The sequence below is a fragment of the Papio anubis genome, chromosome 5, assembly GCF_008728515.1.
Source record: "Papio anubis isolate 15944 chromosome 5, Panubis1.0, whole genome shotgun sequence".
NCBI classification, from domain to species: Eukaryota; Metazoa; Chordata; class Mammalia; order Primates; family Cercopithecidae; genus Papio; species Papio anubis.
Genome location: NC_044980.1, coordinates 132,239,535 through 132,252,721, shown reverse-complemented (window position 1 = coordinate 132,252,721; position 13,187 = coordinate 132,239,535). Strand labels below are relative to the sequence as shown.

The 13,187-nt window shown below is 46.4% G+C and overlaps 1 protein-coding gene across 5 annotated transcripts in view; it reads right to left on the bottom strand.

Moving 5' to 3' along the window:
• Positions 1–12,535, bottom strand: part of UBE2D2 (ubiquitin conjugating enzyme E2 D2) — a 69,412-nt gene extending 56,877 nt beyond the window's left edge. For 2 of the 5 annotated variants that reach the window (XM_021940222.2, XM_021940221.2), the window contains exon 1: positions 11,860–12,051. In XM_021940222.2, the coding sequence (XP_021795914.1) occupies positions 11,860–11,883 (24 nt within the window). In that variant the 5' untranslated portion in view covers positions 11,884–12,051. Of the gene's footprint in view, positions 1–11,267; positions 11,642–11,859 lie in introns of those variants that run through there. The other 3 variants (XM_021940219.2, XM_003900185.4, XM_021940223.2) reach the window with 3 other exon arrangements.
• Between the last annotated feature and the right edge of the window lie 652 nt (positions 12,536–13,187).

The window sequence follows — 13,187 nt, the reverse complement described above, 5'->3', positions numbered from 1 at the left end:
TCTCCTGCCTCAGCCTCCCAAGTAGCTGGAACTACAGGCACCTGCCACCATGCCCAGCTAATTTTTTTGTATTTTTAGTAGAAACGGAGTTTCACCATGTTAGCCAGGATGGTCTCAATCTCTTGACCTCGTGATCTACCCGCCTAAGCCTCCCCAAGTGCTGGGATTACAGGCCTGAGCCACCACGCCCGGCTGAGAAAGACATTTTAAACTGAAAGCAGAGTCCTTTGATTCTTAAACCCAAGGAGTCATATTATGTTAAAATAAACACAAGCAAAGAACAGGCATTTATTTTTCAGAAAAATTAGGGTGACCTATCCATGATGGGATAATTAATGTCAGCAGCAGTCTAACTGCAAAATATGCAGTCTGTATTCTTTCTTTTGCTACCATGTATCTGTTTGAAACAAATTTTCATATACTGTAATAAAAACAACATACAATAAGACATTTAAAGTGGTACCTGATGAGGATGACTTTTATTATGTAAGAAAAATACTATTCTTAAAACTGATAGCAAAATAAGAATGACAGATGTTTCATCTTGATAGTTCTTTTTTTTTTGGGGATGGAGTTCCTCTCTGTCGTCCAGGCTGGAGTGCAGTGGCGTGATCTTGGCTCACTGCAAGTTCCACCTCCCAGGTTCACGCCATTCTCCTGCCTCAGACTCCCAAGTAGCTGGGACTACAGGCGCCCACCACCATGTCCGGCTAATTTTTTTGTATTTTTAGTAGAGACGGGGTTTTATCATGTTAGCCAGGATGGTCTCGATCTCCTGACCTTGTGATCCGCCCATCTCGGCCTCCCAAAGAGCTGGGATTACAGGCGTGAGCCACCTCGCCCAGCCTCATCTTGATAGTTCTTAATAATTTTGTTTGTGACATAGTTTGATTATATATTCTAATTAATTTATCTGAGACTGGGTGGGACATGATGGCTCACACCTGTAATCCCAACGCTTTGAGAGGCTTAGGTGGGTGGATCACTTGAGGCCAGGAGTTCAAGACCAGCCTGGCTAACATGGTGAAACCTGCTAAAAATACACAAATCAGCGAGGCATGGTGGTGTATGCCTGTAATCCCAGCTTCTCTTCTTGGGAGGCTGAGGCAGGAGAATTGCTTGGACCCGAGAGGCAGAGGTTGCAGTGAGCTGAGATCACGCCACTGCACTCCAGCCTGGGCTCCACAGAGCAAGACTCTGTCTCAAAAAAAAAAAAAAAAAAAAAGAATAATTAATGTATCTGAGATACTTTGTGCTCTCAATTTTTTTTTTTTTTTTTTTTTTTTTTTTTAAAGAGACAGATCTCGCTCTGTGGTCCAGGCTGGAATGCATGGAATGCAGTGGCATGATCACAGCTCACTGCAGCCTTAAACTCCTGGGCTCAAGCAATCCTCCCACCTTGGCCTTTTGAGTAGCAGGGATTACAGGCACATGCCACTGTACCTGGCTAATTTAATTTTTTGTAGACACAGGGTCTTGCTATATTGCACAGGCTGGTCTTGAACTCCTGAGCTCAAGTGATCCTCCTGCCTTGGCTTCCCAAAGTCCTGGGATTGCAGGCATGAGTCACCATATCTGGCCAGTGCTCTCAATTTTAATACAAGTATGCATGATTTCATACATTTTGGCTTGTATTTCATCAATAATATTACTTTGATAAGCATTCTAATAAAGCTGGGAAACACCAGATATGAGGAAGAAGAAAGCAGTTTATCAGAAGCCAAAAGAACTGAATAAAAACGATGTCAACTATTACAAAAGTTAAACAAAAACTGAGGTATCCACTGAATGTGGCAATTAAGTAATCATTAGTGAACTTACTAAATAGTCCCAGAACAGTAAAAAGACTACTCTTTCAATAATTTTGGGACTGAAATGTCAGAGATGGGAAGGATAAAGATGAGGAAGGAAGTAGCTCTTCTTGGGGAGAGGAAGTTTAAAAAGTTATTTTACTGCTTTTTTTTTTTTTTTCAAATGGGGGAAATCTTCAATAAGTTTGGATGCTAAGAGGAATTAGTGGAGAAGAGATCGGAAGTATGAAAACAAGGACAATTACTGGAGAGCAAAAACAAGAAAAGGAAAAAGGTAGGAAGGAGGGAGGGAGGGAGGGAAGGAAGGAAAGAGGGACAGAGAGAGAGAAAAGGATGGAAAGCAAAAGTTAACTTTGGCAAAGGGAAAACTAACGCTTCTCTAGAGATTAGAGGGGAGAAGGGCAACGACTAAAACTGGTGAGACAATAACTCTACAGTCAAGATCACCTGTATCTGAATCCTAGTTCTTCCTACTATAACCATATCGTCTTAGGCAAATTTATTTCTCCCACAGTTTCCTTATCTATCCTGGGGAGAACAGAATTATTAAAAGATTGTTGAAAAGATCAAGTAATTCCTGATGCACAGTGAGTACTCTAAAGAGGATAGCTGAAATGTGTTTTTTTTTTTTTTGAGATGAAGTCTTGCTCTGTCGCCCAGGCTAGAGTACAGTGGAGCGACCTCCGCTCACTGCAACCCCCACCTCTCAGGTTCAAGCAATTCTCCGGCCTCAGCCACCGTGCCTGGCTAATTTTTATATTTTTAGTAGAGACGGGGTTTTACCATGTTGGCCAGGCTGGTCTCGAACTGCTGACCACACAATCCACCCCCCCCACCCTCGGTCTCCCAAAGTGCTGGGATTACAGGCATGAGCTACGGCACCCGGCCAATCTGTTGAACTCACACACAAGATTTCTTTTTTCTCTGCAAAACAGGTACTCTGTTCATCTGCTGAGATTAAAATAATGTTTACGGTAGAAAGACAGTGGTTTTCAATCTTTTTAGATATTAAGGCTGCTCTGCCTAGGGAGTAGACATTCTTTATTCCTTTACTTTCCTAATAAACTCGCTTTCACTTAAAAAAAAAATCCATTTGACTTTGATGAAAGATATATGCAGAAAGCAGGGGGCGGTGGCTCATGCCTGTAATCCCAACACTTTGGGAGGCTGAGGCAGGTGGATCACTTGAGGTCAGGAGTTCGAAACCAGCCGAGGCGGGCAGATCACAAGGTCAGGAGATGGAGACCATCCTGGCTAACATGGTGAGACCCTGTCTCTACTAAAAATACAAAAAACCTCAGCCAGGCATCGTGGTATGCGCCTGTAGTCCCAGCTACTCGGGAGGCTGAAGTTGGAGAATCACTTGAACCCAGGAGGTGGAGGTTGCAGTGAGCCGAGATCACACAACTGCATTCCAGCCTGGGCGACAGAGGGCGACTCCATCTCAAAAAAAAACAAAAAACAAAAATTAGTCAGGCGTGGTGGCATGCACCTGTGGTCCCAGCTACTTGGGAGGCTGAGGCAAGAGAATCTCTTGAACCCGGGAAGTGGAGGTTGCAGTGAGCCGAGATTGCACAACTGCACTCCAACCTGGGCAACAGAGGTAAAGACTCCGTTTCAGAGAAAAAAAAAAAAAAAAAAAGGCGGGGGTGGTGGTGGCGAGAATAGAATACCAAATTTGCAATACTTGTTTTTGTTGTTGTTGTTTTGACACAGAATCTGGCTCTGTTGCCCAGGCGGGAGTGCAGGGGTGTGATCACAGCTCACTGTAGCCTTGATCTTCCATCCAGGCTCAAGTGATCCTCCCGTCTCAGCTTCTTGAGTAGCCAGGACTACAGGCACACATCACCATGCCCAGCTAATTTTGTTTCGCTTTGTTTTGTTTTTGTAGAGACAGGGTCTCCCATTATGGACCAATCTGGCCTTGAACTCCCGGGTTCAAGCAATCCTCCCACGCTGGCCTCCCAAAGTGATGGGATTACAGGCACAAGCCACTGTGTCAAGCCTAAATAAATTTGCAGTTTTAAGAGGTCTTATGAGCAACCTCGCCAACCATAAAAAGGGAAGTTGAGGAAGATCTTCAGGTTCCAAGACATAGTTTAAATATCCAATTGTTTGAACAAAAGAAAAAAAGGCTGCATCCTCTGGATTTATATACCTAATAGCTATGTAATGATAACACATGGCTTGCCAGAAAATACACTGGACACAGTCAAGAAATCCAGGTTCTCAATTCAAACCTAGTCTTATCTGGTAGGTCACACAGCCTTTCCAGACAGCAGCCTTGAGATGTGCTACAGTGCTAACATTTTATGATTCTATTACCCAAAATCTCACTTGACTCTGCAGATAGAAATACTACTTTATTTTCCTATGTTATAGTTTAACATGATTTTGAAGGTTTGTCTGGAGATCTAACCATCAAAACTTTATTTCTACAGACAAAACAAGTGTGTTCCTGCATTTCTGGGATAAGGCTGCAAAAGTTTTTGCTAGCATGAGGAATGAGTCAGATATTCCTATCCTGGGAACTGCCTAGGATATTTTAGCAGAAATATACAGAATTGGACCTTGTCAAAACCTCTTGTCAGTCATCAGTACAGTAATATACACTGGGAGACTTCAGAGAAAACCTAGATTTATTAACAGTTATCCTCAATGATGGCTGTTCGAATTATATTTAAATAACAACCTAGTAGAGCCAAAGAAAGTGCTTCAATTCAATGATCTTTTGTAAAGGAAATAATACTTTTTTAGTGGGGGAAAAAAAAACCTACCTAGAAATTATGTGAAGAAGCTCACCTTTTGGATTAAGAAGGTATGTCTGCTATCCAAGATAAAACTAATTTAAATAGCCATATTCAGACAATCATTTATTAAAGTTCCCAATACTACTACCTGTTAATTCATTTCTTCATTTTGATAGGAATTCCATCAGTCCTTACCTCTAATATTCATCTAATATATGGTACCACACCTCTAGTACAGTATTTTTTCTTTTTTTTGAAACAGAGTTTCGCTCTTGTTGCCCAGTCTGGAGTGCAATGGCGTGATCTCGGCTCACCGCAACCTCCGCCTCCCACGTTCAAGCAATTCTCCTGCCTCAGCCTCCCGAGTAGCTGGGATTACAGGCATGCACCCCCACGCCCAGCTAATTTTGTATTTTTAGCAGAGATGGGGTTTCTCCACATTGAGGCTGGTCTTGAACTCCTGACCTCAGGTGATCTGCCTGCCTCCGCCTCCCAAAGTGCTGGGATTACAGGCATGAGCCACCGTGCCCGGCCTTTTTCCTCTTTTTTTTGAGACGAAGTCTTGCTCTGTTGCCCAGGCTGGAGTGCAGTGGCACTATCTCGGCTCACCACAACCTCCACCTCCTGGGTTCAAGCAATTGTCTGCCTCAGCCTTTCCAGTAACTGGGATCGCAGGCATTCACCACCATGCCCAGCTAATTTTTATATTTTTGGTAGAGACGGGGTTTCACTATCTTGACCAGGCTGGTCTTGAACTCCTAACCGTGTGATCCACCCGCCTCAGCCTCCCAAAGTGCTGGCATTACAGGCATGAGCCACCGCGCCCAGCCTACGGTATTTTTAAGCAATTTTCTTTCTTATTTTTTTCGAGATGGAGTCTCGCTCTGTTGCCCAGGCTGCAGTGCAGTGGCAAGATCTTGGCTCACTGCAACCTCTGCCTCCCAGGTTCAAGTGATTCTCCTGCCTCAGTCTCCCGAGTAGCTGGGATTACAGGTGAGTGCCACCACACCTGGCTAACTTTTGTATTTTTAGCAGAGACGGGGTTTCGCCATGTTGGGCAGGCTGGTCTCGAATTCCTGACCTCAGGTGGTCAGCCCTCCTTGGCCTCCCAAAGTACTGGGATTACAGGCGTGAGCCACCCCACCCAGCCTAAGCAATTTTTTAAAATACAGCACTGTTCAGCGTTACAACTACTTTCTTTAAGATCATGCTTTGGTGGCCAGGCGAGGTGGCTCAAGCCTGTAATCCCAGCACTTTGGGAGGCCGAGGTGGGTGGATCACGAGGTCAGGAGATGGAGACCATCCTGGCTAACACTGTGAAACCACGTCTCTACTAAAAATACAAAAAGAAATTAGCCAGGCGTGGTGGCGGGTTCCTGTAGTCCCAGCTACTCCGGAGGCTGAGGCAGGAGAATGGCGTGAATCCGGGAAGCCGAGCTTGCAGTGAATAGAGATCACGCCACTGCACTCCAGCCTGGGCGACAGAGCCAGACTCCGTCTCAAAAAAAAAAAAAAAAAAAAATCATGCTTTGGTAACTTCCCAATCTCAGACATTTTTAAAGTGTATTGTCAGTCTACAGAAAAACTCAGAACATGAAACAGATCATAATGGAAGATTAATACATAAACTTCTACGGGATCAATGTATTTACAAAACTGGTTTTCCCAAGACCTCACACAAAACTATACAAAAATTAGCAAATTGGCTGGGCGCAGTGGCTCACCCCTGTAATCCCAGCACTCTGTGAGGCCGAAGCGGGCGGATCACAAGGTCAGGAGATGGAGATTATCCTGGCTAACATGGTGAAACCCCGTCTCTACTAAAAATAGAAGAATTAGCCGGGCGTGAGGGCAGGCGCCTGTAGTCCCAGCTACTCGGGAGGCTGAGTCAGGAGAACTGCGAGAACCCAGGAGGCGGGGCTTGCAGTGAGCCAAGATCGCGCCACTGCACTCCAGCCTGGGCGACAGAGCCAGACTCCCTCTCATTTAAAAAAAAAAAAAAAAGGCAAGTTAATTAGAATTGTATTTTAAAACTACGTAAGGCCAGGCGCAGTGTCTCATGCTTGTATTCCCAGCACTTTGGGAGGCTGAGGTGGGTGGATCACGAGGTCAAGAGTTCGAGACCAGCCTGGCCAATATGGGGAAACCCCATCTCCACTAAAAATACAAAAATTAGTTGGGTATGGTGGCGCAAGCCTGTAGTCCCAGCTGCTCAGGAGGCTGAGGCAGAATTGCTTGAACCTGGGAGGCAGAGGTTGCAGTGAGCCGAGATCACACCACTGCACTCCAGCCTGGGTGACAAAGCAAAGACTGTCTAAAAAACAAACTTAATCTTACATAAAGCAATACTTTCAAACTTTTAAAAATACAGGAAGTATTGTTTAAATGACTTAATCTTTTTACACTCCTGATTACTTAATGAACCCCAATCCCTTGTTACTTTAATCCACACACTAAACTGATGTCGACCAAAACGTGTATTTTTTTTTTTTTTTAATTTGAATTGGTTGGCAAAAAAATCTGGATTTGTGGCTTCTCTGTTTTTGTTTGTTTGTTTGTTTTTGTTTTTTAGTGGACGATATGGCAACACTGGGTCCAAAGATTTTGGCAATGGCAACATTTGCAGGGAGCTGGTTAGCAGTTGCCCTCATCTGATAGCACATGCATTTTCTAGCTCCCTCAAATTATCTCTGCTCACTTTGGTACCTGCCTGGCTTTTATAGACATCAGCGTTTGAAATCTTTTTTTTTTTTTTTTTTTTGGACACAGGGTCTCACTCTGTTGCATAGGCTGCAGTGTAGCGGCTTGATCACGGTTCACTGCAGCCTCTACCTCCCAGGTTCCAGAGATCCTCCCACCTCAGCCTCCCACCTAGCTGGGACTACAGTCACCCACTACCATACCCAGCTAATTTTTTGTATTTTTTGTAAAGATCATGTTTTGTCATGTTGCTCAGACTGGTCTCGAACTCCTGAGCTCAAGCAATCTGCCCACTTGGGCCTCCCAAAGTGCTGGGATTACAGGCATGGCCCACCGTGCCTGACCTGATATCTTTATTTCATTGAGAACCTTGTCTTGAGATGCCTTAAAAGAAGCTAGCCATAGGCTGGGTGCAGCGGCTTACACCTGTAATCCCAACACTTTGGGAGGCCGAGATGGGCGGATCTCCTGAGGTCAGGAGTTCGACCAGCCTGGCCAACATGGTGAAACCCCGTCTCTACCAAAAATACAAAATCAACTGAGCATGGTGGCGGCTGCCTGTAATCCCAGCTACTTGGGAGGCTGAGGCAAGAGAATTGCTTGACCCTGGGAGCCAGAGTTCATAGTGAGCCGAGATCATGCCACTGCACTCCAGCCTGAGTGAGACTCTGTCTCAAAAAAAAAGAAAAAAAAAATCTCTATCACAGAAATATATCAAGTGACAATCCTGGCATTACTTTGTTTGAAAGCTATGTATACTAAACGTTACCTGCTACTAGTAGGACACCATTAAAATGTACAATGCACTATTACTGTTAAGAAAAGCTTTTAGTATCCAACTCTGGTCAGTCTTCCAACTCCTCAAAGAATCAAGATATTTAGCCTTTTACCCTTCCCAAGAATAGAGAAACTAACCAAATACTTCAACATTACAGCACTCTAAGAGCACCAAAAAGCCTCCTACATCTGTATAGCAAAGTAAAGAAGAAAAACAGGAAGCAAGTCAAAAAGGTCTCTGATCAGCCAAGGAAACCACACAGTTCACGGAGCACATGAAGCCCTCTTCAGTCAAGAGCCTACTGGATCTTAATTTAGACACAATTTTAATAAGCTCTGTGATCTGGTTTCTTAGCCCACAACAGATGAGATGCAGCCAACTGGAAAAGGGCTGGGGGTGGTGCTGCTAGAGGCAGGCACTCAAAGCATCAAAATCAAAGCTGAAGACCTAAAAAGTCAGCAGAAAACCTCAAAACATAGCAGGGTGGGGCCATGTGGTGTAGATACCAACAATCCCAAAGGATCCCAATCCCTGCCCAGAACTACACACAATGTTCATAATGACCCTCTTTGCTATGCTCTTTTACAGCATAGGTCAGGGGACCTTAAGATGTATATCAAAATAAAGTCCATCAGAAGCTTTTTCCAAAAAAGACATGGCATTTCAAAGACTGCCAAATTCACAGACATGAATAGTGTCCCTCTGTCGAAGAAACAAGATATTGAATTCCTGAAGATGTCACATGTCAAATGTAGTTTTTCTTAGAAAAATTTCATTAGAACCCAGATGCAGCAACTCATGACATATAAGTCAAGAAGGTATTTAAGTAGAATTATTTTTTTTCAGGGAATAATTGGGAAGGTTCAAGATCAAGATCAATTATTGAAGCCAAGCAATGGGGATTCCACTGCAGACACATTACTAGGACTGAAGATAAGATAGAACTGATCTTGTCCATGCCTAGTAAGTCTGCTATTCAACTTAACATTGTGGTACAAAGAGTTTGGAAAAAAAAATTCATCTCCATTTTGTTTTCACAATCTTTTTGACTGGTATATCAAAATAAATTTCATGTTTCTTATCATCAGCAGTCTCAGAGAAGTCAAGCCATACTTTGTGAAGAGCTCTAGGGGTATAAACCAGGGGAAAATGGCTAATATTGAATTTTAAAAGTTCAGGCCGGGCCAGATGAGGTGGCTCACACCTGTAATCCCCACACTTTGAGAGGCCAAAGTGGGCAGATCACTTGAGGTCAGGAGTAATCACTTGAGGTCAAGAGTTCAAGACCAGTCTGGCCAACATGGTGAAACCCCGTCTCTACTAAAAATACAAAAATTAGCTGGGCATGGCGGCAGGGTGCCTGTAATCCCAGCTACTCCGGAGGCTGAGGCAGTAGAATCTCTTGAACCCAGGAAGCGGAAGTTGCAGTGAGTCAGGATAGCACCACTGCACTCCAGCCTGGGCAACAGAGGGAGACTCTGTCTCAAAAAAAAAAAAAGGTTTAGGCCAGGCAAGACAGCTCACGCCTGTAATCCCAACACTTTGGGAGGCTGAGGCAGGTGGATCACCGGAGGTCAGGAGCTGGAGACCAGCCTGGCCAACACGGTGAAACCCCGTTTCTACTAAAAATACAAAAATTAGATGGGTACGGTGGTGCGTGCCTGTAATCCCAGCTACTTAGGAGGCTGAGGCAGAAGTATCACTTGAACCCAGGAGGTGGAGGTTGTGGTGAGCCAAGATCATGCCATTGCACTCCAGCCTGGGCAACAAGAGTGAAACTCTGTCCCCAAAAAAAGTTCAAATTATTTCTAAACTTGATGTTACTAAAAAATCTTACAAAGGCATATTTTAGGGAAAATCTATTCTAGAAAATATGTAGCAACTCATAAGAAACCATATTACCAGGGCAAGTATTATAAATTAAAATGTATGTTTTATGTCGAAGAGATATTTCCCTCTCTGAATAAGTCCATTACACACATAAATCAATGTAGAGATTAAAGTCTACATTTCTTTATCTGTAAATTATCACACATTATACCCACTTGCTCTTCCTCAGGTTTTAAAATAAGAGCACAATCTTCTACAAGTATTTGATAACTTCCCAATTAGATTCTATAAGGACCTAGCAATTCCTAAATGCCTTAAAAATACATATGTATACATTTTATTTGGATGACTATTCCTGTGTGCTCCTGACCCTTAAATGGTTAAGACATCTTTGCTTAAGGTTCAAGCTTCTTTATGGTATTTAACAAATACCATTTCATTTTAGTACAAGATTTATTGTCTAAAATCTGCCCTTCTTCCTTTGTTAGAAATCGAAGTCAAAAGAAGTTAAGGAGCTAACCTAATTATAGTAACCAATGGGACTGATTCCACGCTAAGTCTGAGCAAAAATGAAATTATGACCAACCGCTGAGCTGAGGTATTTAAATCATCAATCTGTATTCTTAGTTTAAGACAAGGTGAAAACTGGTTCTCTTCCTCTTGCACACCCATCCCATCATCCAGAATGGATAACCCCAGTACCTACTTCTCACTAAGTAGCTACAGGTATAGGCCGTGTGCAGTGGCTGATTGATGCCTGTAATCCCAACACTTAAAGGAGGCAGAGGTGGAAGGCTAGCTTGAGCCCAGGAGTTCGACACCAGCCTGGACAACATGGCAAGATCCCATTCTCCACAAAAAGGAAAAAGATGTACTGAAGAAAAAAGTAGCTACCGGTTTAATGTAGCCAATCTGAGTAGCCAGGTGAAACACCGAACAGAAATTAATAGTGGTGCCTCCCTACTTCTAAGGAAAAAAACATGAAAGTGGCACTAACAGGTTACAACGTCAGAAAGGGAAAAAAACTAAATTTTAAGCCAATCTTATACTCTAGATGTATTATTAGGAAAACCTCCTTATCGATAACTAAATAATCCTTCACTTTAAAGAGCAAAGAAATCCTTTTTAATACAAAATCTAGTAAAATCCCTTCCCAGTTAACAGTCTCCGTAAACGTATCACTTAATAGCGTCAAGCCCATTTTGTGAAGAGACTGTGAAAGGAACTTTTGTGTAATTTCTCTGGTGGTTTTTTCAATGTTACCTCTACCTTTGCCAATGTACAGCTTTTCTATTAAATCCAATCCTGCAAAACGGAAGTGTTAGTTTCTAACTACATATAGCAACCTCAAAGAATAAACTGATTCTCCCTCTACTTCCCTCCTCCCTCATAAGTCACCTTTTTTTTTTCTTCTGAACTTCCAACTCTTAACAGTTTCTGGACAAGCAGGGTGGACCGACGTGTGCTGCCACCCAAGAGGTAAGTGAACTCAAGAGATACTTGTGGATCGGGCAAAACGACTTCCTCCGTCAGCCCGAGCTCAGGCGGTTTTGTGGAGGGAGCTAGGGCAGGTGTGGGAGGAGGGAACAGAAATGGGGCAAGCAGCCCTTTCGACCTCTGTCGAAGGGGCCGCCCAACGCCCCAGCGCCCCCCACGGCCCCAACCCCGCCATCCTGGCCGGACAATGGCCCTCAAGTGCAGCGGCAGTCCCAGACTGGAGAGAAGCCCTAAGAGCCCACACCATGCGGGCCTGAAAGGGCAGACAGGGAGGAACGCTAAGACCGCCAGAGCACCTCCGGCCTAAGCGCGGGCTGCGCGCCGGGGCCTCCGCGGGCGCCATCACTGGGAGTGGGGTATGGAGGCCGCCCAGCGGGGCCAGCACCAGCAGCGGGATCCAAGGAGGCCGCGAGGCCGACGGAGACTACGGCGGGAAGTGCAGGCCGCAGCCTGCTCAGCTGGTCAGCCCCGCAGCCAACCTCCGGCCGCTTACCTTGTGGATTCTCTTCAGAGCCATGGTGGGAGGCGGGTGGCGGCGGCCCCCAGGGCGGGGACGGGGGCGGGGAAGGGACGGGGAAGGGGCTAGGGAGCCTGAGGCCGCCTCGGCGATCGCGGTCTGCCGGAGAAGATGGAGAGTTGAGGAGAGCGGGTCTGGCGGCACGGGCTGAGGGCCGGGGCCCACTCAGCTCCTGGGCCTGCCGCAGCGGTCACCGCATCACCCGGCGGCGGCCCCTTTATTCGCCGCCGCCCTAGCAGCCGCCGCCGCCGCCGCCGCCGCCGTAGCTGCCTCTTCCTCCCAGGATCAGCGCCGCCTAGTCAGCCGCCGCGGATCCCTCCGCCAGAAAGCAAAAGCCCAAGCTCGGCCGGCGTCTCTCGGCCGGACAGCCGGAGGGACTGCCTGCCTTCCTGCCTGCTGCAGGTGGACCGAGGGACGCGCGGGCGGGCGGGCGGCGCCGCCGGGGTGGGGCCGTCGGAGCACGGGGTGGGCCCGACCGAGGGGCAGGTCGGGAGGCGCGGGGATTGGCGGGCTAGGGGAGGGAGGGCCGAGCCGCGTCGGCGGCGGAGGGATACGGGCCGCCCCTGTGAGTAAGCTACGCGCCGCCGCCGCCGCCGCCGCCGCCGCCGCCGCCTCGGCGGCGGAGGGGGTGATGCTGCGAGGCCCTGGGCGGAGATCCCGCGAGAGCCAGAGCGCGAGTTCTGCAGGCTCCCGCGCCGCTACCGTTGACTTCCTTGCTGATGGGAACCGACGCGCGTGTCACAAAAGATCAATAAACATTAAAAGGCGAATGTTGTCAAAATCGCACGACCGTCCCCGTACCAGTTCCGGGAGGAGGCACTTAGGCCCACTGCAACGTTCCTGAAGGAGGAAGGGACTTGACCAAAGTCACACAGCTCTTCTGAAGTCCTGGTACTTAGCAGATCTCTTTCCAGAGGCCGCGCGGCTGCAGCTCGGGCACCCGCCACGAGGGAGATGTCTCAAAGCCTTTCGACTTGCCATGAGATTGGCCTTCCGGACCAAGGCCCCAGATGGAGAGGATTTGAATGTTGTGTTCTCTTCAGCCACTGGCATGTCTGCCTTGGAGGTGCCCAGACCTTGCTCAGCTTAGTGAATTGCAAATTGTTACAGGCAAGCGCTGTACCAGCTGCGTCATAAAAAAAATCACAGTGTGTGCCCCAAATAGTTAAAACCAACCGGCTGGGCGTGGTGGCTCACGCTTGTAATCTCAGCATGCTAGGAGGCTAAGGCTGGCTCATCATTTAAGGTCAGGAGTTCGAGACCAGCCTGGCCAACATGGTGAAACCCCATCTCTACTAAAAATA